The sequence below is a fragment of the Callorhinus ursinus genome, unplaced genomic scaffold (genome assembly GCF_003265705.2).
Source record: "Callorhinus ursinus isolate GAN/ISIS: 27379988/994484 unplaced genomic scaffold, GSC_fseal_2.0 scaffold4, whole genome shotgun sequence".
NCBI lineage: Eukaryota > Metazoa > Chordata > Mammalia > Carnivora > Otariidae > Callorhinus > Callorhinus ursinus.
Window position 1 is genome coordinate 32,297,342 of NW_027397066.1, and position 25,444 is coordinate 32,322,785.

The 25,444-nt window shown below is 38.4% G+C and overlaps 2 protein-coding genes across 12 annotated transcripts in view; one reads left to right on the forward strand and one right to left on the reverse strand.

Moving 5' to 3' along the window:
* The window catches only part of WDR19 (WD repeat domain 19), a 135,078-nt gene extending 115,288 nt beyond the window's left edge, over positions 1-19,790 (forward strand). For 3 of the 5 annotated variants that reach the window (XM_073891545.1, XM_025887013.2, XM_073891546.1), the window contains 3 exons: positions 231-307; positions 619-743; positions 10,460-10,757. In XM_073891545.1, coding sequence (XP_073747646.1) covers positions 231-307; positions 619-730 — 189 coding nt within the window. In that variant the 3' untranslated portion in view covers positions 731-743; positions 10,460-10,757. Of the gene's footprint in view, positions 1-230; positions 308-618; positions 744-10,459; positions 10,758-14,023; positions 14,451-19,476 lie in introns of those variants that run through there. The other 2 variants (XR_003211248.2, XM_025887014.2) reach the window with 2 other exon arrangements.
* Positions 1-25,444, reverse strand: part of RFC1 (replication factor C subunit 1) — a 101,224-nt gene that overhangs the window by 9,005 nt on the left and 66,775 nt on the right. For 4 of the 7 annotated variants that reach the window (XM_025887017.2, XM_025887019.2, XM_025887016.2 and 1 more), the window contains 10 exons: positions 24,595-24,704; positions 24,249-24,386; positions 23,994-24,089; positions 23,770-23,868; positions 21,180-21,334; positions 20,937-21,054; positions 19,172-19,317; positions 16,193-16,406; positions 14,670-14,861; positions 11,661-13,432 (listed from right to left, as the gene is read on the reverse strand). In XM_025887017.2, coding sequence (XP_025742802.1) covers positions 13,349-13,432; positions 14,670-14,861; positions 16,193-16,406; positions 19,172-19,317; positions 20,937-21,054; positions 21,180-21,334; positions 23,770-23,868; positions 23,994-24,089; positions 24,249-24,386; positions 24,595-24,704 — 1,352 coding nt within the window. In that variant the 3' untranslated portion in view covers positions 11,661-13,348. Of the gene's footprint in view, positions 1-11,660; positions 13,433-14,669; positions 14,862-16,192; positions 16,407-19,171; positions 19,318-20,936; positions 21,055-21,179; positions 21,335-23,769; positions 23,869-23,993; positions 24,090-24,248; positions 24,387-24,594; positions 24,705-25,444 lie in introns of those variants that run through there. The other 3 variants (XR_012377883.1, XR_012377882.1, XM_025887020.2) reach the window with 2 other exon arrangements.

Genomic DNA, 25,444 nt, shown 5'->3' on the forward strand with positions numbered 1-25,444 from the left:
TTTAAAGGGAAATAAATTTAGGTAATGATGTCACAAAATTGAAGACTATTCTTTATACATGAATGGGATAAATGAAGTCTGGCTTCAGTCTGTTTGATGCCATCTCTTTCTAGTCAGTTGCTCACCTAATTTAGAGGTCTTGGCTTTTAATTTTAATACATTTATTATAATTGAACAATGGCAGGAATTTTTTAAATGATGAATTTTATTCTTAAATGTACTGTTTCCAGGGTCGACACATGTTGAAGGATGACTGGACTGTGTGTCCACATTGCGAATTCCCTGCTCTGTACTCAGAATTTAAGATGTAAGTGGGCATTGTTTCATTCAGTCACACAGATTTACCCAAAAATAGGCCTTTCGTTCAACCACTCTTTTAATTTGAGGTTTCCTTATTCACATTCCTAAAGATCTCTAAAGACCCAAACCTTCTATGACCTTTGAGACCATTATCCTTAAAGAGGATCTTGCATGAGACTGAATATTCCTAATTCTTAAATTGCGTGATGAATATGTACTAAGGAGGTGTAGACAGGAATCGTTTTTCACATTAGAATAACCCAAAGCTAAAGGAATAGTATATATTTAATCTACTCTGCCTTTCCCTCCCCCAAACAGCATCTTAAACACTGAAAGCACATGTCCTATGTGTTCAGAAAGATTAAACTTTGCTCAACTAAAAAAAATCTCAGACTGTACCCAGTACCTGCGAACAGAGGTGGAGCAGTGAGTGGCCTGTGCAGGTAAGTCCCAGACCATCTACTCCCTTTCCCAGGGCACAAGGGGCCACAGAGTAGACAGAGTTTTACAGTTTGTATTGGCAGTAGCCCCTTTTTGTGCATCATGTAACTTTGTCCGATTTGAAGAATCTGACAACAAACCGTCAATGTCTTTTAGAAATGCTAGTCGTACTGTCTCCGTGGTGACAAAGGCTTTTTGGCCAAGCAGCATCAAGGATTCCAACTATAATGTATTTTATCAAATCACAAGGGCTTCTTTTTAATCAGTCCATTAAAACTAGAGCCAGCTAGTAACAGTGGAGTTTTTTAAAGTTCAGAATATATTATAAAACTTTTGGCATCCACAGATTTGAGAAATCCCTTTTTCTTTCCAAGTCTCATTCGTGTCACATGGAAGCTGCACACACCCCTTCCATTTGCATTCCATTGGCAAGAATTTTCTCATGGCCACACATATCGCAGAGGGAGGCAGGGAGCTTGGTCCCTGCCACGGCATCTCCCCTAGCCTAGGTAAAGCGCGACTCTAGGTTCTCTCACCACCTGCCTCAGTCAGGAGCTGCGCCGTTCAAGCCGCTGGTCAGGGTGGAAGCCCGGTCATTATCTGTGACTCATCTCACCCTCACCCCTGTCACCCAGTCCATGGGCAAGTCCTCTCAGTCTGCCTGCAGTGTATCAAGTTCCTTCATAAGCCCTCCAGGAGCTTCTTATCGCACGTGCAAAAACAAAGAGCGTCAGCCGCCGCCTCTTCTCACTGGGGGGCAGCCCCACTAGCCTCTTTGCTGGTCCTTGAACTCCAGACTGCTTTCCAGAGCACCTGCACGCTCTTACATTCCCACCAGCAGCATACGAAGGCTTGGGTTTCCCCACATCCTCATCAACATGTCTTTTTGTTTATAATCATTCTAGTAGGTGTGAAGCGGTATCTCATTTGTGGTTTTGATTACCCATTTTCCTAATGACGAAGGATATGGAGCATCTTTTCACATGCTTGTTGGTCATTGTGTATCTTCTTTGGAGAACTGTCTATCCAAGTCCTTTACCCGTTTTTTAACTGGGTAATTTGTCTTTTTATAGCTGAGTTATAAGAATTTTTTTTTTTTGAGTTATAAGAATTCTTAACAGACCCTAGAAACCCGTGTTTTATCAGATACATGACTTGCAACTATCTTCTCCCATCCTGTGGAAGAATTTTTTACTTTCTTGATAGTATCCTTTGGTGTAAACATTTTTATTTTAATGAAGTCCAGTTTATCTTTTTTTCCCTGTTTTTTCCCCCCTCTGGTTACTTGTGCTTTTGGAGTCATATCTTAAGAGTTTTATAGTTGTTGTTCTTACATTTACATCTTTGATCCATTTAATTTTTGTGTATGGTGTGAGTTTAGGGATCCAACTTCCCTCTTTTGCCATGTACATGTCCCAGTACCTTTTGCTGAAGACTGTTCTTTCCCCATTGTTACTGGGTTGTCTTTTTGTTAACTGAGTTGTAAAACTTCTTTTATTTGTATTTTCTAGATATAGGTCTGTCAGATATATTTTGCAAATATTTTCTCTTTCTGTGGCTTCCCAATTCTTCTCCTTAATGGTATCTTTTGATGAGATTTTGATGGAATTTATAATTTATACATTTTTAAGTTTTATGTTTATTGTATCCTGTCTAAAAAAATATTTGCCTACTAACAAGTCCCAAGCATATTCTAATATGTTTTCTTCTAGAAGCTCTAGGTCTGCGATCCATTTTGAAATTATTTTTGTTTACATTGTGAGGACTGAGATTCTCCCCTGCCCCAACTGGATATCCAGTCTTCCGAAATCATTTGTTGAAAAATACTTTCTTTCCTCATTGAATTGCTTGGGTGCTTTTGTTGAAAATCAGTGAGGTTTTATATATCGATCTATTTCTGGACCCTCTCTTCTTTTCCATTGATATATTTGTCCCCTATTTCAGTACTACACTGTCTTGGTTACTGTGGCTTTCTAGTATATCTTAAAGTCAGGTACTGTGGATCCTCCAAGTGTTCTCATTTTTTTCCAAGATTGTTTTGACTACGCTTAATCCTTTCCATCTCCCTATAAAATTTCAGAATCAGCTTGTCAAATTCTATTTTTAAAACTTGCTCAAATTATGATTGGGATTTATTTTGTTTTCCTGTTGCTGTATAACATATTATAAATTTAGCATCTTAAAATAATATACATTAACTATGTCAATTTTTTTTATTGATAGTTGACATTAGTTGTTTTAGGTGTATAACATAATGGTTATATATACAGGTATGATTACCACAGTGAGTTAACATCCATACCACACAGAGGTGTGGTTAATAACTTTTAAATCTCTTAGTAACTTCCAAATATACAATATGGTTAACTATAGTTAACATGCGGTACATTATATCCCCAAGACTTTTGACCACCTTCATCCATTCCACCCACTCCCCACCCCATGCTTCTGGCAACAACAAACTGTTCTCTGTATCCATGAATTCCAATTCCATTTTTTTTTCATACACAGAAGTGAGACTATACAGTATTTTGTCTTTCTCTAATTTCACTTACCGTAGTGCCCTCCCCCTCAGGGTCCATCCATGTTGTTGCAAATGACAGTATTTCCTTTTTATGGCTGAATAATATTCCTGTGTTTATGTGCATGCGTGCATACACGTGCCATTTTCTTTATCCAGTGTAGATGGACACTTAGGGTTGTTTCCTTATCTTGGCTATTGTAAATAATGCCAAAATGAACATAGGGGTGCAGATATCTTTTCAAGATAGTGATTTTGTTTTTCAGATAAATACCCAACAGTGGAACAGCTGGACCACATGGTAATTCTATTTTTAATTTTTTGAGGAACCTCTATACTGTTTTTCACTGTTGCTGCACCAGTTTGCATCCCCAGCAGTGCACAAGGCACCTCCACATCCTTCTCAACACTTGTGATTTCTTGTCATTTTGCTAATAGCCATTTGAACAGGTGTGAGGTGATACATCATTTCCTGATAACCAGTGATGTATAGCAGCACCTTTTCATGTACATTTCCGATAACCAGTGATGTTTAGCAGCACCCTTTCATGTACCTGTTGACCATCTGTGTATCTTGTTTGGAAAAATTTCTATTCAGATCCTATACCCATTTTTAATTGGATTTTTTCTACTGAACTGTATGAGTTCTTTATATTAACCCTTTATCAGATCTATGGTTTGCAAATATTTTCTCCCTATCCATATGTTGCCCTTTCATTTTGTTGATGGTTTCTTTTGCTACACAGAAGTTTTTTATAGTTAGGATAGTCTCAGTTGTTTATATCTGCCTTGCCGCCTTTGCTTTTGGTGTCAAATCCAAAAAACCCTTACCAAGACTGATGTCAAAGGAGCTTATTACCCCCTATATTTTCTTCTAGGGTTTTATGCTTTCAGGTCTTCTGTTCAAATTTTTAATCCATTTTGAGTTGATTTTTGTGTATGGTGTGAGCTAGTGGTCCAGTTTTCCCAACACCACTTATTAAAAGACTCTCCTTTCCCCGTTATATATTCCTGGCTCCTCTGTCACAAATTAATTGACCATATATACATAGGTTTATTTCTGAGCTCTCTATTCTGTTCCATTGCTCTTCACATCTACTGTCTCCTATGTGCCTGTTTTTATGCCAATACCACACTGTTTTGTTACTACAGCGGTGTAATAGAGGCTCAGGAAATGTGTTCTTCCTTCTGAAGGTTGCTTTAGCTAATCAGGATCTTTTGTGGTTCCATACAAACATTAGGATTGTTTATTCTATTTTTGTGAAAAAATATCATTGGAAACTGACAGAAACTGCACCGAACCTGTAGATTGTGTTGGGTAGTATGGACACTTTAACAGTTTTGATTCTTCCAATCTGTGAGCACAGAATATCTGTCTTTAATTTCTTACACCAGTGTCTTATAGTTTTCAGCGTACAGGTCCTTCACCTCCTTGGTTAAATTTACACATATTTCATTCTTTTTTATGCACTTTTAAGTGGGATTGTTTTCTTAATCTCTGATAGTTCATTATTAGTGTATAGAAATGCAACAGATTTTTATATATTGATTTTGTATCCTGAAACTTCACTGAATTCATTTATTAGGCTTTAACAGTTTTTTAGTGGTCTTTAGGGTTTTCTGTATATACCATGTCATCTGCAAATAGTGACACTTTAACTTCTTCCTTTCCAATTTGTATGCCTTTTCTTTTTTTTCTTGCTCTGGCTAGGATTTCAAGTACTATGTGTTTAATTAAAAGTGGCAAGAGTAGCGATCCTTATCTTCTTTCTGATCTTAGAGGAAATGCTTTTAAGCTTTTAACCATTGAGAAGGATGACAGCTATGGGCTTCTCCTATATGGCCTTTATTGTGTTGAGGTATGTTCCCTCTATACCCTCTTTGGTGAAGTCTTTTATCATCAGTGGATGTTGAATACTGTTAAAATGCTTTTTCTGTTATCTACTGACTGATCATATGATTTTTATTCATTTTCTTAATGTGGTATATCACACTGATTGGTTTGTAGATGCTGAACTATCCTTGCATCCCTGGAATAAATCCCCGTTGATCATAGTGTATGATCCTTTTAACATATTTTTGAATCCAGTTTGCTAATAGATTGCTTAGGATTTCTGCATCTATGTTCATCAGGAATATTGGCCTATTACTTTCTTTACTGTGGTATCCTTGTCTGGTTTTGGTAGTCAACTAATGCTGGCACATAAAATGAGTTTGGAAGTGCTCCCTGTTCTATTTTTTGGAAGAGTTTGAGAAGGATTGGTATGAATGCTTTAAATGTTGGTAAAATTCACCAGTGAAGCCATCTGGTCTTAGACTTTTGTTTGCTGGGAGGTTTTTTGCTTAGAGATTCAACCTCCTTTCTAGTAATTGGTCTGTTCAGATTTTCTGTTTCTTCATGATTCAGTCTTGTAAAGTTATACGTTTCTAGGAATATTCATTTCTTTTCTAAGTTGTTTCATTTGTCAGTGTGTAGTAGTTCATAGTAGTCTTTTATGATCTTTTGTATTTGTGTTATCCATTTAATATCTCCTCTTTCATTTCTGTTTGAGTCCTTTTCTCTTGGTGAGTCTAGCTAAAGGTTTATCTATTTTCTTTAACCAGCTCTTAGTTTTATTGTTCTTTTTTATTGTCTTTTTAGTCTCTTTCCTTTATTTCTGCTCTTTGTTATTTTCTTCTATTAACTTTAGTCTTAGCTTGTTCTTCTCTTTCTAGTTCCCTGAGGTATAAAGTTAGTTATGTTCAACTTGAGATCCTTCTTGTTTCTTGATGTAGGCATTAATTGCTATGAGCTTCCCTCCTAAAACTGCTTTTGCTGCATCCCTTAAGTTTTGGTATATTGTCTTTCCATTTTCATTTGTCTCAAGATATTTTTTCTTTTGATTTCTTCTCTGACCCACTGGTTGTTCCATACCATGTTGTTGAATCTCCACATATTTTTGAATTTTCGTTTTCTTCTTATAAATGACTTCTAGTTCCATACCATTGTGGTTAGAAAAGATGTTCAGTCTTCTTAAATTTATTGCCTTGTTTTCAATAGCCTAACCCATGATCTGTCCTAGAGAATGTTTCATGTGTGCTTAGGTCTGTGTATTCTGCTTTTGGATGAAATGCACTGTAAATGTCTGTTAAGTGTGGTGTTTCCCTACATTGATTTCCTGTCTGGATGATTTATCCACTGTCTGTCCCCTACTCTTATTATATTGCTATTTCTCCCTTTAGACCTTAATTTTTGCTTTGTATCTTTAGATGCTTCTATGTTGAGTGCATACTTACAAATGTTATATCCATTTTTGTGTTGACATTTTTATCATTGTATAATGACCTTCTTTTGTCTGTTACAGACTTTGTTTTAAAATCTTTTTTGTCTGATATAAGTAAAGTTATTCCAGCTTTCTTTTGATTTCCATTAGCCTGGACTATCCTTTCCATTCCCTTCACTTTCAGTCTGTGTCCTTAAAACCGAGTCTCTTGTCACCATCAGGATAGATGGATATTGTTTTTTTAATCCATTCAGCCACTCTTGATCAAAGGATTTAGCCAATTTGCATTTAAAGTAATTATAGACAGATATGGACTTACAAAATAGCCAGAAAACAATAAAAATGGCAGTAAGTCCGTTGTTCCTTTCTTTTCTTGCTCTATGATTTAATGACTTTCTACAGGGGCATGCTTAGATCCCTTTTATCTTTCGTGCATCTACTGTAGATGTTTTGTGGGACCATGAGGATTACATTCAACCTATTTTAAGTTGATAACAAGTTCTGAGGCTCTACATTTTTACTCCCCGTTCTGTTTTTGATATCATAGTTTGTATCTCTGCATCTTGGGTGTCCATTATTGTCATGGTTATTTTTATTACTTTTTTAAGTGATTAACCCACCACCATTACAACAAGATTATTCTGAACTTATATATTAACCGTTAAGCATTCAGATTTATACTTTCATGTTTTCCTCTTATTAACCAGCACTTCCAGCTTAAAAGAAGCACCTTTAAGATTTCCTGTAAGGCTGGTCTAGCGGTGATGAACTCCTTTAGCTCTTCCTTGTCTGGAAAACTTTCAATTCCGAAGTACAATACTGCCAGGTAGAATATTCTTGGTTAGCATTTCTTTTCTTTCACAGCAGTTTATGAGTATGTCATGCCACTGTCATCTAGTCTGCAAAGGTTTCTACTGAAAAAGTTGCTGATGGTATTACAGGGGTTCCCTTGTATGTAACAAGTTGCTTCTCTCCTTTAGCTTTTGGCAATTTAATTATAATGTGTCTTGGTGTGGGTCTCTTTGGGTTCATCTTGCTTGGAACTCTGGCTTCCTGGATCTGGATGTCTGTTTCCTTACCCAAGTTAGGGAAATTTTCAGACTCTCTCCTCTCTCTTAGGACCCTTATAATGTGAATATTGGTTGATGTTACCCCATAAATCCCTTAAACTGTAATCACTTTTTTTTCATGCTTTTCTTTTTGCTGTGCGGATTAGATGAGTTCCATTGACCTGTCTTCAGTTTCACTGATCCTTTCTGTTCATTTATTCTGCTTTTGAACCTTTTTATTGTATTTTCCAGTTCAGTGGTTGTATTCTTCAAGTCTGTGATTTGTTTAGTACTTTCTTCACTTTGTTCGTGAATTGTTATGACCATTACTGTCTTTATTATGTAAATCACTTCCATTTCATTATGGGCTTTTTCTGGGGTTTTACCTGTGTTTTTGGAACATACTCCTCTGTTCCCTCATTTTCATTGACTCTGTGTTCTATGCATTAGCTAAGACAGCCACCTCTCCCAGTCCTGAAGGAGTGGCCTCATGTAGGAAATGAGCCTAACCATTCAACACTGCCCTGGTTCTTCTTTCTTAGTTGCTCCCAAGACCTGTCAGTATCCTGAAGGGGGGAATCTCAGTCAGCACCTAGATGCAGGCTGATTGGAAGCCGAACCTTCAGGCCACAGTTATTAAATTAAGTAAATAAGCCTCTTTCATAAAGACCAGGCATTTCTGTCTGCTGCCTCTGCTTGAAGCCCTGGAAGACTAGCTGGTTAAGAATGGTTTCTGTTTGTGGCAGTCCATTTGGGACTTGCAAACGTAAAACCCTGCTGGCCACCAGAGTTAGGTGATTAAGGGGTGTCCTCTGGGTGGCAGCAGAAACTGGAGTGCCAGACTTGTGCACAAGTTCCTTTTTGACAGAGATTGGCCACCGGGCACAAGGCAGAGAAGGAACACAAAGATGGTGCCTGCTAGCCTCTACAGTCTCAGCAGAGTGTTGCCGCTGGCCCCTAAGTGTGTTAAATTAGAAGACTCCCCCTCAAGGGAGACGAACCATGAGAGATGATGGACTCTGAAAAACAAACTGAGGGTTCTAGAGGGGAGGGGGGAGGGGGATGGGTTAGCCTGGTGATGGGTATTGAGGAGGGCACGTTCTGCATGGAGCACTGGGTGTTATGAACAAACAATGAATCATGGAACACTGCACCAAAAACTAATGATGTAATATATGGTGATTAACATAACAATAAAAAAATAAAAAAAAAAGACTCCCCCTCAAGCCAAAGCTGTTAATGGGCCTTTTTCACAGACAGAGTGGGTGCATTTCAGTCTGCTGCCTCTGAGCTGGGCCCTGGGGGATTAGCCACTGTGGGTCCATGTGATCTCATTTTGAACTGTTTTTTTTAGTTTGCCATATCCTTTGAGTTCTCATGGATACAAGGCCCGTTGCCTTTTAAAGCTAGAGGTTTTGGAGGCCCATCTCTCAGGTGAAGCCTTAAAAGTCAGGGCATCAGATGGGGGGTCCACACCCTTCACTCCTCAGGGAGAAGCTAGGAGTTGTTGAATTCCCTCCTGGTTGTGTGTCTTCATGGGGTGGGGGACGAGTGTATGGCAAGATTTTCTCATACTCTCCTACCCGTTTTTGGTGTGGGTTTTTTCTCGGTCACCTGATGCGCAGGAGTTGCTCAGCTAGTTTCTGGATCTCTTTCAGAGGGACTTGTTCCATATGTAGCTGTAGATGCACTGTGTTCATGGGAAGAGGTAGTTCAGGACCTTCCTACATTGCCATTTTGAACCAGAACCTATCTATCTCACAATTTCTGTGAATCAGCAATATAGGCATGGCTTAGCAGAGTCTTCTGTTCAGGATCTCACAAGGCTGCGATTGGCTGGAGCTGCAATCTAATGAGACTCTTGTCCAGCCTGTTGGTGAATTCCATTCTTACCACGAGAGTACTGAGGCCCTGAGATCCTAGAAGCAGCCCTCAGTTTTCTAACACATGGCATTCCCTACAACGTGGAACTGTGCTGCTTCTAGTCCAGCATAAAAGTCTCTTCTAAGCCTGTGAAGTTCAAGGGTTTACATGGAGTTTATATGCAGATTTGGGGGGCAATGCCCTTTTCAGGATATTATCCCTATCATTTCAGTAGTTCTGGCAAGCCCGAACTCTGTTCTCTCTCTGCACTAGTAAGACTAGGACTTCACTGTCCTCATGGACTTACCCTCAGGTGCAAACACATATGAAGATGAATCTTACCCAGTGGACTTCTCTTCTTTCAAGAGTTTACCCCTTTCCAATTTCTACCAGCTTTTGGTTGCTCTTCCAATGCCTTTGAATAGTTACATTTTGTCCTGAGTTTGTAACTATTATCTGCAGGAGGATACTCTGCAATTCCACCAAAGGAGGATCTTATGTTTTTAACACAGACTCCCCACACTATCCCTGCATTATAGAGGCTTAGTCCCATGGTTCCTATATACTTGTGGATATGCTTTGGGAAGTTATGATTATGCTACAATTGTGACTAAAAAGTCACTATAAATGTCTTATTGTACAATGAATATTAGTTAAAGCTACTGTTCACTGACTCGTTTTAGATAAGGAACCATTAATGACCATTTAGTTTCAGGAAAATCTTCACAGATTGCTGAGCACTTACCTTGCATTTTCCCATTCTTCCCAGTAAAGTGGCTATTACCATCACCCTCACTTTATAACAGTTTAACAGTTCGCATGTACACTTTCAGATTTAAACTCAATGCTGATTATACACCAGAGGTTTCTAACTTGAATAGTCATCCTGCTCCATGTTCCAGAAATGAGCAAAAACTTTAGTATAGCTTGGCTTTATTAGTGCATGCCAGTTACTTGAAACACTTCTAAAGACGTGGGTTTTTTTTTTTTTTTTTTTTTTTTTTTTTTTTTGTCTTTTCTAGATATGTTCCTGAAAAGATTCCACAGGAAGCCAAGTTTCTACCCCTAGTGGCTTCTGGATACAGAAAAAAGAAAGACTCTCCAGGTCACAGACATTGTACAGTTGCCATTGTAGAGTGGCAAAACAGTGACATATAGCCTTGCTGTTCGCTATACCTCGTAGAGTTCCTCTTCAAAGTCTTACATATTCTATGCTCTGCACTGTTAATAGTAGCCTATGATGTAACTGTAAATATTCAACTTTTTGATAACTTTTATATTTTGAAATATCTCCTTTAAAATAAAATTGTTAATTAGATATTTGTAATGTTTTACAAATTGGATTTGGAGACAGAAAAAGGGAGATAGCATTGTCAAGGTTGGGCAGCACAGACATTAACACTTAAAAGTTTGAAATGGGAAGTTTAGCAGAATCAGTCTTAGAATAAAAACACCAATTTGAAAGAATGAAACTATAAACCATAAGCTTCTATCTCCTGAGTTGTTAATTCCTTTCACAAAATTAAATCATTTGATTTCCCCTGAAGATGTACATTTTCCAGAATCTTCCCCATATCACACACACGCCCATTTTTCCTACATCAGTATATGCTTCCTTGCCAGACAAAGCCAATGTCACCAAAGTCTGAGCAGCTGGCAGAAATGAGTCAGCCTAACTCTGAATGTTAACAGAATAGCCACCAGCATCCTGAGTATTACAAAGGTACCTGCAAGCCTATGGTAGTACCCGAGTGAAAATAATGTTTTATCACATCCAAGTATCCACATACATGATGCCTCCAACTTTATGATCTGATCTTCCTCCCACAAAGCCTGGCTAGAGAACAAGCCAGAGGCCTTGGCTTTATCAAGTGATACAAGTCATTATCATTAAACCCACCTATCATCCTCTTGTTTTCCCATTATCATTGGAGGGATGTTGTAAAGTTATAGGAATAAGAGCCATAGGCACCCATAGCATTGGGATCTGTGAGAGTAAAGCACATATTTGGGGAGTTATGGGCTATAAACATTCACTAATAAGCATAATTACACCAGAACTTATGTAGGAAGATACTCCTCCCAGTACATACAATACTGCTTGTTAATAACTTCAAGAGGCCAAATAATGTTGCTGCAATAATGGACCGCAAAAACTTAACAGGATGAAGGATAAAGCACAGTAGTTTGTTACAGCTTCCAAAGTGGCCAAGACACAATGGATCTCAAAAGAAGTATGCAGTTTTATTCTGCAAAGACATGTGGCATCACGTAGCTCCAACAGATCCATGTTGTCCTATTTTAAAGAGCATATTTATAACCTCTAATTCTAAAAGTTATTTATCTTATACACTGATAATGCCAATCACAGAGCATTTAGAATTATTAACAAAGTCATAATTTACAAGTAAACTCATATTCATTGTTCTGGCTGCAAGGAGATTACACTCCCTTTCCTGGGGAATAAAAAACAAGTAGGCAGACATGACTTTCGTATCAAAAAGCAATAGAAACAGAAGACTTATGCGAAAGAAAACCATGCTCACCCCACTGGTGAGGTGAGGCAGTCGTCAATCAAGGAGATCTTCACTGAAGCAGAAGTTTCGAGCTGGGCTTTAACAAAGAGAGGGGCAAGGCTGAAGGCAACATTTTATTCCCATAATGAACTTAGTCTACATGAAAGACATTTTTCACACTGGTAAATACACTTTAAATGTCTCAAGAACTTCATGTCTCACCTCCCAAACAATACTGTCAATTACTTAAAGGGAAGAAATAGTATCCTAATTTTACATTCCTTTTAGCACATACCTCAAAACATTTACTGACAAAATTTCAAAACAGCTAGACAGCTAAATTCCAGGGTACTTCCACAGCCTCAGAGCCACTCAGCAGGTACAGTTACAGGGACAATCTAAAATTCCAGTACGGTTCGTGGAATCAGACACAGGGCAGAACCAGAGCTCCCAGAGGCAAAGTAAACAAAAGCCAGCATTCATTTTGTCCCAAGTCAGAGTGAGACTAAGAATCTGACCTGACCTAGACCCTACTGGTTTGAACGTGATGACTTTGAGACTCTGGAAGGCTAAAAAATGTGGCAATCCTTTTACAGCCCCCCATCCCCTCCAGTAATGCCACAGAGGCCTCTCCATGACATGCTGTTCACAACAGAGATATGGCTGGCACTCATAGAGGTAATCAAGTTGGGAATGAGAGTTCTGACTAACGGCCAAAGTTCTGCTTCACACAGCTGGTTAGTGAGGAATAGTTAGCTTTTTACCCAATCATTTGCAAACTAATAAGGAATGTAATATACCAACATACTATTTTACTGTACAAGATGACATTAAGAATTTGCACATGTCATGTGGAACATGTTTATTCCTGATTTATATTTTGTAAGATATTTGACAATATACAAAGAATACCAGTTCTAGGTGGTGATTGTTTTGTATTATGATTTATTTACAAAATTTCACCACATAATAGTAACTACCTTTTTAAAAAAAACCGGCATTGGTCCTATAAAGGCCATTAGGATAAATTCTTAAGCCTACAAAAGTTGCCTTAATACCAACGTTCCCAGGCATATTATTGTTAACTAAAATCTGACTCCAAAGCGCACATGTAGTTTCTGATTATACACAGTCAATATGAAGCACAATCTAATTAGATTGACAGGGGACAGTGGAGGACCCAAGCAGTCCTATCAACCTCTATAAGAGGTGTATGTTAGCCTACTGGTTACATCCCTCTAGCTGTACCACCGTTTATTTATAATGGGACCACGGAGTTGCCCCATTACGCTAAAATATGATTCCTTTGGAAAAAACAAGGCATTATCTAGACAAGCTAGACCGGTCAATGGGGTGAGTAAAAAGTGGCTGTCAGTAGTGAAAAACAGTTTCATTTCATTTCTTTGAACTTTTTCCTTTTCCTTTTCTGGACTCTTTATCTTTTTCTGATTTTGAAGGCTTTGAAGATTTTGTCTTTTTCTGTTGGGAGAGAAGAATGCACAAGATAGTTAATAGCTGTATTTATGAGGCAATGAAATAAGTCAATTTCTACAATAAAGCAAATCTTTACCTGCAACGTAATAGAAAGGTTGCAAACATCTTCACCTACCACTACACCAGATGAGCCTTCTTTCAAGGAACAACTGGGCTAGTTGGAGTCTTTAACTACAGAAAAGCTATTTAGAATCTAGAACTTCGGAGGGGGAGACGAACCATGAGAGATTAGGGACTCTGAGAAACAAACAGGGGGTTCTAGAAGGGAGGGGGTGGGGTGATGGGTTAGCCTGATGATGGGCATTAAAGAGGGCACGTATTGAATGGAGCACTGGGTGTTATACACCAACAATGAATCATGGAACACTACATCAAAAACTAATGATGTAATGTATGGTGATTAACAATAAAAAAAAATTTAAAGAAAAAAATTTAAAAAAAAAAAAGCATCTAGAACTAAGATACGTTCCCCAGGCATACAGTTTCTTGGATTTAGGAGATAGGTATATCCAAAATGAGCAGGAGATAATTTACTAATAAGGTAATGTTTTAATGAAGAATCTCCTTTTCTTTCAGTTTCCGATTAGAGATCTAAACACGTTCGGTTTGAGAAGGGGAGAGAGGGAGACAACCTTATGTCTACACAAGACCAGAGAGCTATACCAGAGGAGGCCGCTTTTCCTACCCTTGCATATACAGAACAGAGATGAGGGACAAGAATGACACACAGTAAGGAGAGAAGAGAACACAGACAAGACTCCTCTGCCTCAGCCAAAGGTACACAGGCTGATACCATAAACGGTTTTAATCTTTCCCAGCACAACACAAGACTGTTTCATTCTGAGAAATTTCTATAGGCAGGTCAATGGCTATAGCAAAACACAAATTACAGAAGAGAGAAAGAGTGTCACTGAAAATGTTTTTAATTAATTAAACTGTAAAAATATGTGTCTATGGTAAAGCACACACCAATGACCAAATAAAACCGGTACTTTTTCTAACAGCATATGACCATCATATGATGGCCTATTTTCTTGCCTTCTTCCACTATTATAAGCAGCTATTTATAAGAATAAAATCTACACCTTCTCTACCCTCAACGTGATGAACGTAAAAACTTAAAACAGGCCCTGAATAATTTCAGAAGGCGAGTTGTACACAAGAAAAGATAAACTACTGAGGGCATATCATGGCATTTCCTGTCTGTAGCTTAAAATACTACCTTGATCATTGCATCAGTTTCCACAGAGTCTTGGTCTTTCTCATCAGATTGAGAGTCATCTTCATTTAACTCTTCACTGTATTCAGAATCCAGTGCTGGGCCTGTGCTGTGTCTGGGTATCTTTACTGCCTGAAGCGAATATGGAGTAAGGTGGGCTTCCTTATTGTAAGTTCTTGTGAAGGCTGCTTTCACCTACAGGAAAGGAATAGAAGAGGCTGTTAAAAATATAAGTGCCAAACAATCCTTTTAAACCAAAGGTTTTGTGAGATCCTGCAAGATCCTCGAAATATTCTGCGAAATATTTACGCATGTACATGTAAGTGTACTTATATACCTTTTTCTACGGAGAAGTTCTATGTTTTTCACGACATTCTTAATAGAGACAATGACTCAAAAATAAGAACTAGTATTTGGGAACATTAGGCAGGCAAAAAAAAAAAGAACTTAAGCTCATCACTTTTGCCCATTTAGTGCATCCCACAGTTCTACAAAGTGAGAAGCACAGTGAATCAATAAATCAAAAAAGACTTACAATAAGGTACAAGTTAAAGTTGGCCTTTAACTCCACAAAATACATAAAGTACCTTTATCATAATAATGGTTAATTCAAAATACTAAGTAACTTGAAAGCCTTAACTTGAAGCTTCTAAACATAATTGCAGAATTAGTCCTTGAATTCTCACAATGGAGGTCTCTCATGAGAGAATTTACCCATAACCATAAAGTCAGATCAAAATTCGAGACAAGGCAAGCCATAGAGAATATATCTTCTAAAACAGCACCAAAGTGGGGTGCCTGGGTGGCTCAGTTGTTAAGCGTCTGCCTTCGGCTCAGGTCATGATCCCACAGTCCTAGGATCGAGCCCCACATCGGGCTCCCTGCTCAGCGGGAAGCCTGCTTCTCCCTCTCCCACTCCCCCTACCTGTGTTCCCTCTCTCGCTGTGTCTCTCTCTGTCAGATAAATAAATAAAATAAAACAGCACCAAAGAAACAGGGAGAGTATGTGGTACTGGAGATTACAGATCCATGGTATGTCATTTTAGTTTTTTCATGCTCATTATATAAAGAAAGTAGAGGATACATTATTACATAATAAACTGTCCAACTATAATAAATACTAAATTCACAGATTAGGCAGACTGAGAAAAAGTATAAAAATCCTCAGCCAATAAACACATCTTTCTTCTTGTAATGTATTACCACCACCTGACTTACTTCCCCAGGCTCATCCACCCGCCTTTACATGGAATACAATTATATACTGGCTTCTCAGATTTCATGTCTTGCTTTTCCACTCAACATAAAGCAATGATAAAACTACAAATCGTTAAGGTCAAATCCAGAAGTCCGTTCTTAATACTGCACTCAAATAGTATCTTTGGAAAGCACAGGCCGTAAGAAGCAAAAAGCATTTAAGGGGAAAAAATTAAACCTTTTTACAGCACCTACAACATCTCTGAAATACTCCTACTACAAACCTGTAATCACAAAGTGACGGAGAACCAGTGAGTTACACAATTTACCTTGGGGTCCAGCTTGGAGAAGGGACTAGATTTGCCTCCCCAGCTGCTAATTTCCATGATATTCTCAAAGTCTTCTTTCATCAAGTAGTAGGTGTCCATAAGAGCAATAACGTCCTGTACTCCTTCTACCCCCTGTGAGGTCAAGGGCTGTACAAGTGCATCCCTTATATGGGACAGATAATCCATGTTTACAGTCCTTTTGCTGGAATAAGTTCTTAAACCAAAACAAAAGAGACATAACTGTAGTCAGTGGCAAACCACCACCAACTCAAGTCACAGTGTGAAGTTCAATTCACTTTTAATAATGCCCAGTGTAATGTCTACTATTTAACAGCTGGTAGAGAAAGCCTAGCACTACACCATCAGGATGATGGACACATACCAGTGAGCTCAAAGGGAATGAATTTTCTTTCTATGTGCTCATACTTAATACAGCCAAAAGATTACTCATTCCCAGTTCCAAATGTTAAAAGCATCAGTAAAAGGCAGTGAGATTTTCTACCTCAAGTTCCACTGCTACTTACTACATGAGGGTCTGCAATACCTTTTGATCTGATTATAACATACAAAATTATATATGAGTATTGCCCTCATATTTCCTAATAGGGTTACTCTGAAATCTTTAGCTCTAAAGCAGGGCTTTCCCCAAACTAAGAAAACTGCAGAAAATGTCCCTGCACAATCACAAGGTGATCCACACGTGTGAGGGGAAGGCTTCAGGAAAAAGTCTGCTGAGAACTACAATGTTATCATGAAATGACTTTCTCTCGCGCTCTTAAATACTGTCACTCAAAGACAGAAAATAGATGAACAAAACAAAATGCCACCAATCTAAATCTTTCCAATCCAGCTGCCTCCATCATCAAATGAGGCAATTATATGTGTGCATAATCCAAACGAGAAACCTCAAAAGCTGTTAGGCTTCAGAACCCATAAAAATGTTAAAATTATTAATGGGTCCTGCTCTTGCCTTCAGGTAACTGAGTCTTGAATAGTTCTCTTGATTAGAAATCTAGAACCCTGCCCCCAACTGTTTTACTACCTAGGCAAAGAATCCAAAAAAACCCTTATTTTAAATTCACCCATTTCCTCTAGATTCAGTCTTCCATAATCAAGCACAACTAGTACTTAAAAAGCCAAGTATGAGCCCTAAGCCACAGTGCCTAAGAAAACCATGAAACTTTTTCAAAAGTATTCTCTTATATTTTGTTACATTACTGTTACCTTTTACTCCAAATCACAGAGAATTCAACTCTAGAAAAGTCTAAAGGTATCTAGTGTTCCTAAATCAAGGGTTCTTAACCTCAGAAATCTGTAATTCCCCTAGCATTGTTTGTGCATTAGTGCATTTGGGAGTAATAAAGATCAAAGAGCTTTTAGATTCTCAAAGGCATCTATAACCCCGACAAGAACTAATAATAAAATCGCACTTCCATTTTTAAAGATAAAGAGAAACTGTTATCTATGAAAGCTCAATGACTTAATCAGGGTTAAAAAGTTAAATAGGAAGGTCCTGATTTACTTTAAAAATTGTGAAATTCACTGTAGATGTCCTTTGATGATGACAATGTCCTGTGTGTGATTCATTAGGGAACATTTACCAACCAATTTTATATGCTGGATGGGTAGGCCTCAGCTCCTACCACCAGAAATGTTCGGTCTAATGGAAGAAGGGGACAGATACAGAAAAGCACAGCCACAAAACAAAGTGGAAGTCCAGTGCTCACAAGCTACATGAATATGGTGGGGGAGTCAAAGGCGGATACCCCTAGGGCACAGGGATGCATCACCTTTTTAAAAAACAGAGGGCAGGGGATAGGAAAAGAGCTGAAAGCCAGGCCTCCCGCATGAGCAATGAGAACAGTGGTGGGAAATGCAACCTTTCTAATTTCTAGAGGCCACAGACACCCCTTGGCTCATGGTCTCTTTTCCCATCTTCAAAGCCATCAATGTAACATCTTAAAATCTCTTTCCCTCTGACTTGATACGGCTGCTTCCCCCCCCCACTTTTTTTTTTTTGGTAAAGACCCTTATAATTACACTGAGCCTGCCCATATAATCCAGGACATTCTTTGCATCTTGAGGTGGCAATAAATTTGTGTTATTTTAAACCATTAAGTTTTGGTAATTTGTTACAGCAACAACAGGAAACAATTACAAGAGTGGCAAAAAAAGACCCATGCCATAGGCTAAGAAGAGGGACCACAGGTAGGAAGTAGAAATCTACAGGAAGAAGAAAGGAACCATTTCAGTTCAACTTCAGACAAAAAGTTAAGAGTGGACCAATGTTAACATTCCCTCCAGAGATAAGAAAGAGAAATAAGACTGCTCAAGTAGTTCTTCATGGTTAAAAATAAATTCCTAAAGTTCACTTAATATGTGCATGCACATTTTCTAAGTTTCTAAACTTTAACAAATTGTACCAAATAACAAGAATTTTTGGACTTCATCAAACTTCTCCAGCCACATTGATTTTCAATCATCTGCACGTCTGCCTCCTGTTGTTACATGCTAAACTGGGTCCCCTATCCTGAAGGACTAGGTCAGTTTACTACTAGGATAGGTACTGTATCCTAGTATCCTACTAGGACTATTTAAATAGTCCCCCTTTTCCTATTAAATTATTCGGAAGCTGAAACATTATGTACGCCTACTAGTAACAGGCACAGTCAGGATAAAGAGCAGCACTACCTCAGATTTACATAGCTTGAAAATTTGTCTTAAAAGTTACGGCACATCTACCAACTGGGCTTATTCTCCAAAGTATCCTTTGAAGTGACAAAACAAGTATTATACTGATTATAGATAATAAAACTCAGGCCCACAAAATATAAGGAACTTATCCAGGATCATTTATCTAGTTAGCAATAAAATCAAAACTGAAACACAAATCTTTTGACTTATGCTATCCTCACTGGACAAAGGTTAAATAAATACACTACACTGATCAAATGCCAGACATGAACTAATACCACTTACCTGAGACTCATGTGCAGTGCTAGGTCCTGTACAATACGATCATGTTTGCCAGTAGATGAGTGCTTCCCCAACCAGCTTGGGAAGGCAGGAAACTGAGTCATGTACCCCCTCATTAACTCTCCAGGAAGAACACTGGCATAAATGGCCTGAAAAAAATCAATTGCAGTCCACAATTTGAATTCAGTACAAAGTTGCTTCCTACACAGCTACTGGCTTCCAAAGAGTCTCAAGCAAATAAAGCAACACTGCCCCAGGTACCTAATTCCAGGGCATCACACCCTTTCCCTCTGTCTCTCCTCTGTCAGTATGGGAAACCACTCCCGGAGAAAACAACGGATCAGTCCGAAACATGTTATGGCCCTCAGATCATCTGGCAGTTCGGCCTCCTCAACCAACTGATCCCAACATCCCAGTTACTGCATGATGCAGAAAAGACTTTAAGAAGAATACAATTGGGGTGCCTGGGTGGCTCAGTCGTTAAGCATCTGCCTTCGGCTCAGGTCATGATCCCAGGGTCCTGGGATCGAGCGCTGCATCAGGCTCCCTGCTCGGCGGGAAGCCTGCTTCTCCCTCTCCCACTCCCCCTGCTTGTGTTCCTGCTCTTGCTATCTCTGTCAAATAAATAAATAAAATCTTAAAAAAAAAAAGAGGAACATGATTGTCTTTAACATAAACTATTGATAGCATAGATAGATCAAAGCATGGAAAACTGAAGAGAGTATTAAGTAAACTGGTACTTGAGAAAAGATTTTTAAAAAGGTATCCTTGATATTTTCTAGATCCAGGGCTCATACTTTTTTAAAGTTGGAATTATACATAAACTTTGTATCCTGCTTTATTCTAATAATATTCTCTCATAAGCATTTTTCATATTAGACAATCTTTATAAATAATTTTAAGAAATGCATAATATTCCATCAAGAGTATTTACCATAATTAATCATTCTCTAACTGCCAGACATGGAGATTTTCTCCAATTTCTTACAGTATCAAAACTCATGTAATTATATTGTACATTCAGCTTTTCCTATGTTTAAAAAGTTATTTCTTTAGGATAAATTCTTAAAGATACAATTATTAGTTTAAAAAATGAACACTTGTAAAACATAAGAGAAAGGATTCTTTATATCCAGAACGAATCTTTGTTTTTTGTTTCCCAACAATGTATAGGTAGAATTAAGAGAGGAGTAGGCCTTCCAGAAGTCCCTTGCTTATTATTGGGCCAATAATGCTGTATAAATATGCAAAACTCAAGAAGAAATAATATTCTTAATTGTGAAAGTTACCACCTAAATAAAGTACCAGTATAAAGCTGCCTCTTCATCAAGGAAGAAGACAATCAGAATTCACATATCAGAGAAGTAGCTGCTGACCTGCCCTGGCTGCATCTTCAAGTAGGAGCTACTTAGTCACCATCGGGGAGACTCAAGAATGACAAAAAAGAAAGGGATTCTTAAGCTAAAACAGAGGAAATAAAACTTTTGACTAACATCTTATTTATGTCCAGAATCTAATGTTCCTATTTCCATATGTCCATTTACATAGACATTTTGAAACCTTAAAAAGTAAGGCTATTTTTATGTTTCATTTTTATTAAGAAATAGACAGTTGTGACCCCAGAGTGTTTTAATCTAGAACAGACTTTATTTTTGCCCTAAGAGCCATAATGTTTCTCTGGTATTTCATATAACTACAGGAGCTCACAGCTATTCTGTTTTACTTAAAGCAGAGTCTGCATCTTAGGGATAGCCCTGTGCTTACTTACCTGTGTGGGCAGAAGATTCCAGTTTTGCTTACTCCGGATCTGACGGTCCACTAGGTCACCATCACATATGCTATCTGCTGCTCTGCTTAAAAGCATCAAGTGCTTTTTCATGTCACCCCTGCATAAATAAAGCAGTCTGGATCACACCACTGTCCATACCTCCTACCCCTCTCTCCCAGGAATATGGCCTTTGCTGTGCTGGGAGGGTACAAATTCTACCCCTCACTAGCTCTGAACACTCACCCTGCAGCTACAGGCTTCACATGTATGTAGTTCTCCTGGACAAAGAGGGGTGCTATTGAATAATCATGAAAGAACAGATCTGACTTGTCCACAAGTGACATATGAGCAGTCTCCTCTCCAGCTGCAAACACTTTCCGGGCAACATCAAATGGGCCCTAAAAAAAGGGAAGGACACACCTAGTAGAATGGCCAATGTCCAAAATACTGACAACATCAAATGCTGGCAGAGATGTGGAGCAACAGGAACTCTCATTTATTGCTAGTAGGAATACAAAATGGTAGAGTCGCTTAGAAGACAGATTGGCAGTTTTTTTACAAAACTAAATATACTCTTACCATACCATCCAGTAATTGTCCTCCTTGGTATTTATCCAAACGAATTGAAAACATACTACACAAAAAACCTGCACATGGATCTTTACAGCAGCTTTATTCATAACTGACAAAACTTGGAAGCAATCCAGATTTCATAAGGTGAATAAATTGTGGTACATCCAGACACTGGAATATTATTCAGCACAAAAAAGAAGTGAGCTATAATAAGGCCATGAAAAGATATGTAGAAACTTTAAATGCACATTACTAACTGAAAGTAGCCAATCTGGGGGTGCCTGGGTGGCTGTTGGTTAAGCGTCTTACTCTTGATTTCCACTCGGGTCATGATGTCAGGGTCGTGAGATCAAGCCCTGCATCATGGAGCCCACTTAAGATTTTCTCTCCCTCTCTGTTTGCCCCTCCCCCTGCTTGCACTCACTCACGCGCTCTCTCTCTCTCAAAAAACAAAAAACAAAACAAAAAGCCAAACTGAAAAGGCTATACACTGTATGATTCCAACTACATGACATTCTGAGAAAGGTGCAACTATGAAGACAATAAAAAGATTAGTGATTGGGGCACCTGAGTGGCTTAGTTAAGCGGCTGACTCTTGATTTCGGCTCAGGTCATGATCTCAGGGTCATGAGACTGAGCTCCGTGTCGGGCTCCACACTGAGCGTGGAGTCTACTTGTCCCTCTCCCTCTGCTCTCCCTCTGCTCATGCTCTGTCTCTAAAATAAATAATCAAAAAAAAGATTGGTGATTGTCAGGAGTTGGGGGAAGGGATGGATGAACAGGAGGAGTACAGAGCATTTTTAGGGCAGTAAGTATTCTGTGTGATATACAATGGTGGATACAAGCTATGGTACATCTGTCAAAACCTATGGAATGTACATCGAGTGAACTAATCCTAATGTAAACTATGGCCTTTGGGTGATAATGATGTATCAGTGTAGGTTCAACTGTAACAAATGTACCACTCTGGTGGGGGATATTAATAGTGGAAGAGGCTGTAGGAGTCTGGAGACAGGTGATAATAAGGGAAGTCTTTGTACTCTGTGCTAAATTTTGCTATGAAACTAAAACTGCTCTTAAAAAGTTTATTGATTTAGGGACACCTGGATGGCTCAGTCGGGTAAGTGTCTGCCTTCAGCTCAGGTCATGATCTCAGCGTCCTGGGATCAAGTGCCACTTCAGGTTCCTTGCGAGGTGGGGAGCCTGCTTCTCCCTCTGCCTGCCACTCCCCCTGCTTGTGTTCTCTCTCTGACAAATAAATAAATAAAATCTTAAAAAAAAAAAGTTTGATTAAAAAAAGGGGGGAGAGAGAGGGGATTACAAACACTACTTAATCACTGCTTTTTTTTTAGTTGACCCATTTTATCTTAATCACTGCTTTAACTGTAATAATAAATTCTGACTAGTGACTAGGTGAAATAGAACACAGACAATTAATACAGACTTCTGGTTTCAAGTTTCAGAGAGGTTATTAAATTATAGGCCATTTGAGGGGCGCCTGGGTGGCTCAGTCAGTTAAGCGTCTGCCTTCGGCTCAGGTCATGGTCCCATGGTCCCAGGGTCCCAGGGTCCCAGGATTGAGCCCCACATCGGGCTCCCTCCTCAGCGGGGAGCCTGCTTCTCCCTCTCCCACTCCCCCTGCTTGTGTTTCCTCTCTCGCTCTCTGTCAAATAAATAAATAAAATCTTTTAAAAAATAAATAAGGCGCCTGGGTGGCTCAGTTGGTTAAGCGACTGCCTTCGGCTCAGGTCATGATCCTGGAGTCCCGGGATCGAGTCCCACATCAGGATCCCTGCTCAGCGAGGAGCCTGCTTCTCCCTCTAACCCTCCCCCCTCTCATGTACTCTCTCTCTCTCATTCTCACTATCTCAAAATAAATAAATAAATCTTTTAAAAAATAAATAAATAAATAAATAAATAAATTATAGGCCATTTGAAACAGATTATTCTGAAAATTCCAAAACTTCAATCCATGAAATCTATACATAAGGGACTCTGAAAAGACCATTTTATAACTACTGAAGCATGAATATAATTTAAAACTTCCATTTCTCATAATGTACAATGTACACTAACAGTCCTTGAGGAAAAATTCATTTGAATTAGAAAACCTTTTAGCAGCTGTCTTTCTTATTATAAATATCCACAGGTTCAATAGGTGTGTCAAGGAACTATAATAACTACTTCTACTAAGTTAGTATGAGTAGAACAAAAATGCTTTAGCTTGAGAAAGTAACTAAGAAATGGAAATTTATTTTACCAGTCTGATATCCTTCTTGGCTCTATGAGAATCAGCCTTGGCCTGGTCATAGGTTAGTGCCTTACTTCGTGCACACCACATACTCAGATTGTGTAAAACCTAACAGAAATCATAAATAAGACATGGTCAAGGTGAGACAATAATGCCATTCCTCCTCTCTGAAAAGTTGAAGGCATTAATTCAAAAGAATCAGCAACTATTAACATAATATGTATTTAATTTACCTGTCTGATATCTTGATTGGCTCCCAAAATTATTTCATTCATAGCTGGAGGGGGGATCTTCAAACCCTCTTTAAATGCAATAGACATCATAGCACCCTGAAATTGACAAAGGGGAATCCTAAATGGTTTTTTTTAAAGTCACACATTCAGATATTTTTAGAATATTTATCAGGTACTTTTAAAGGTAACTTTTGAGAAATACTGACCAAAAAATAAGGAGAGTGTGATGGAGAAAAAAAATTACAATCATTTTACCTTAATCTGTTCAACTCGAGGTCTTTGAAAACGAAGATCAAAACAATAATGAACCAAAGAACGAATCTTGGGATGATTTCTATCATTGCACATACAAATAATGGGAATTTTTGTATGTTTTATCAGACCAATTAATTCCTAAAAAGCAAATTTGCAACACAAAAATAATTATTTTAAAAAAAACAACAAAATACTACACAATGTTTGTATTTTAGGTTTTGAAAACCTCAGCAACATGCTTTAATTGCTGTAAATATTACAGCACAATTAGTTCTTTAAATATTAAAAAAACTATAACTACAACTAAAAATCAACAGTAAAACTGCAAAACTACAGTGCTACTTACCTGAATTCCTCCCCTGTCCTCATTGCCTGCCATGCCATCTACTTCATCCATGATGAGCGCATGTTTCGTGCTTACTGAATGGGCTGCTCCGCCTGACCCATGCTGAGAAGCTATGGGATGGGACAAAAAAAGAGCAACGGTTCAAATGCTGCTGCTTTATTAAAAAAACATGTAAAACATTTTAAACCAAAATGCAAGAGGCACAAGAATATGCAGACGAAAAGAAATTCTCCCCCCGACCTTTGCCTCCTCGGGTACCCCTATACATATTAAAAACATGCATGCATAAAAATATATATCTTGGTTTTCTCATTCACTATATTTTGGTGATCCGTTCCTTATCTGTAGCTATAGAACACCTCATTTTTTAAGGCTATTTAATAATATCCCATTTTACACATGTATCATAATCATTATGTACTGATAAAATATGAAGATGCTTCCAACCTTCTGCTATTACAAATCATACTAAATGAATATCCTTATATATATATATATGTCACTTTGCATATATCAATTGCTAAATTACAAGCGCTGGAATTTCTGGGCTAAAAGGTCTATATAATGTAACTTTTGAAAAATACTGCCAGACTACTCTCCAGAGTAGTATCAATTAACTAACACTCCCACCAGCCAGAGTGACATTACCTGAGCAAATCCTTTTTAATAATGATTTGCTACCATTGAAAGTACCAAGAATTCAGGTGACCGTGCAGTATCTACCATAAGTTCTAAATCTGCACTATTGAGTCTGTAGTTTGAGCATCTTATTTTTCCCATAGACTCTGGCCACACCACACCACCAGCTACAGCCTCAAACAGTGCCACCTTCACAGTTTCTTCTCCTCTG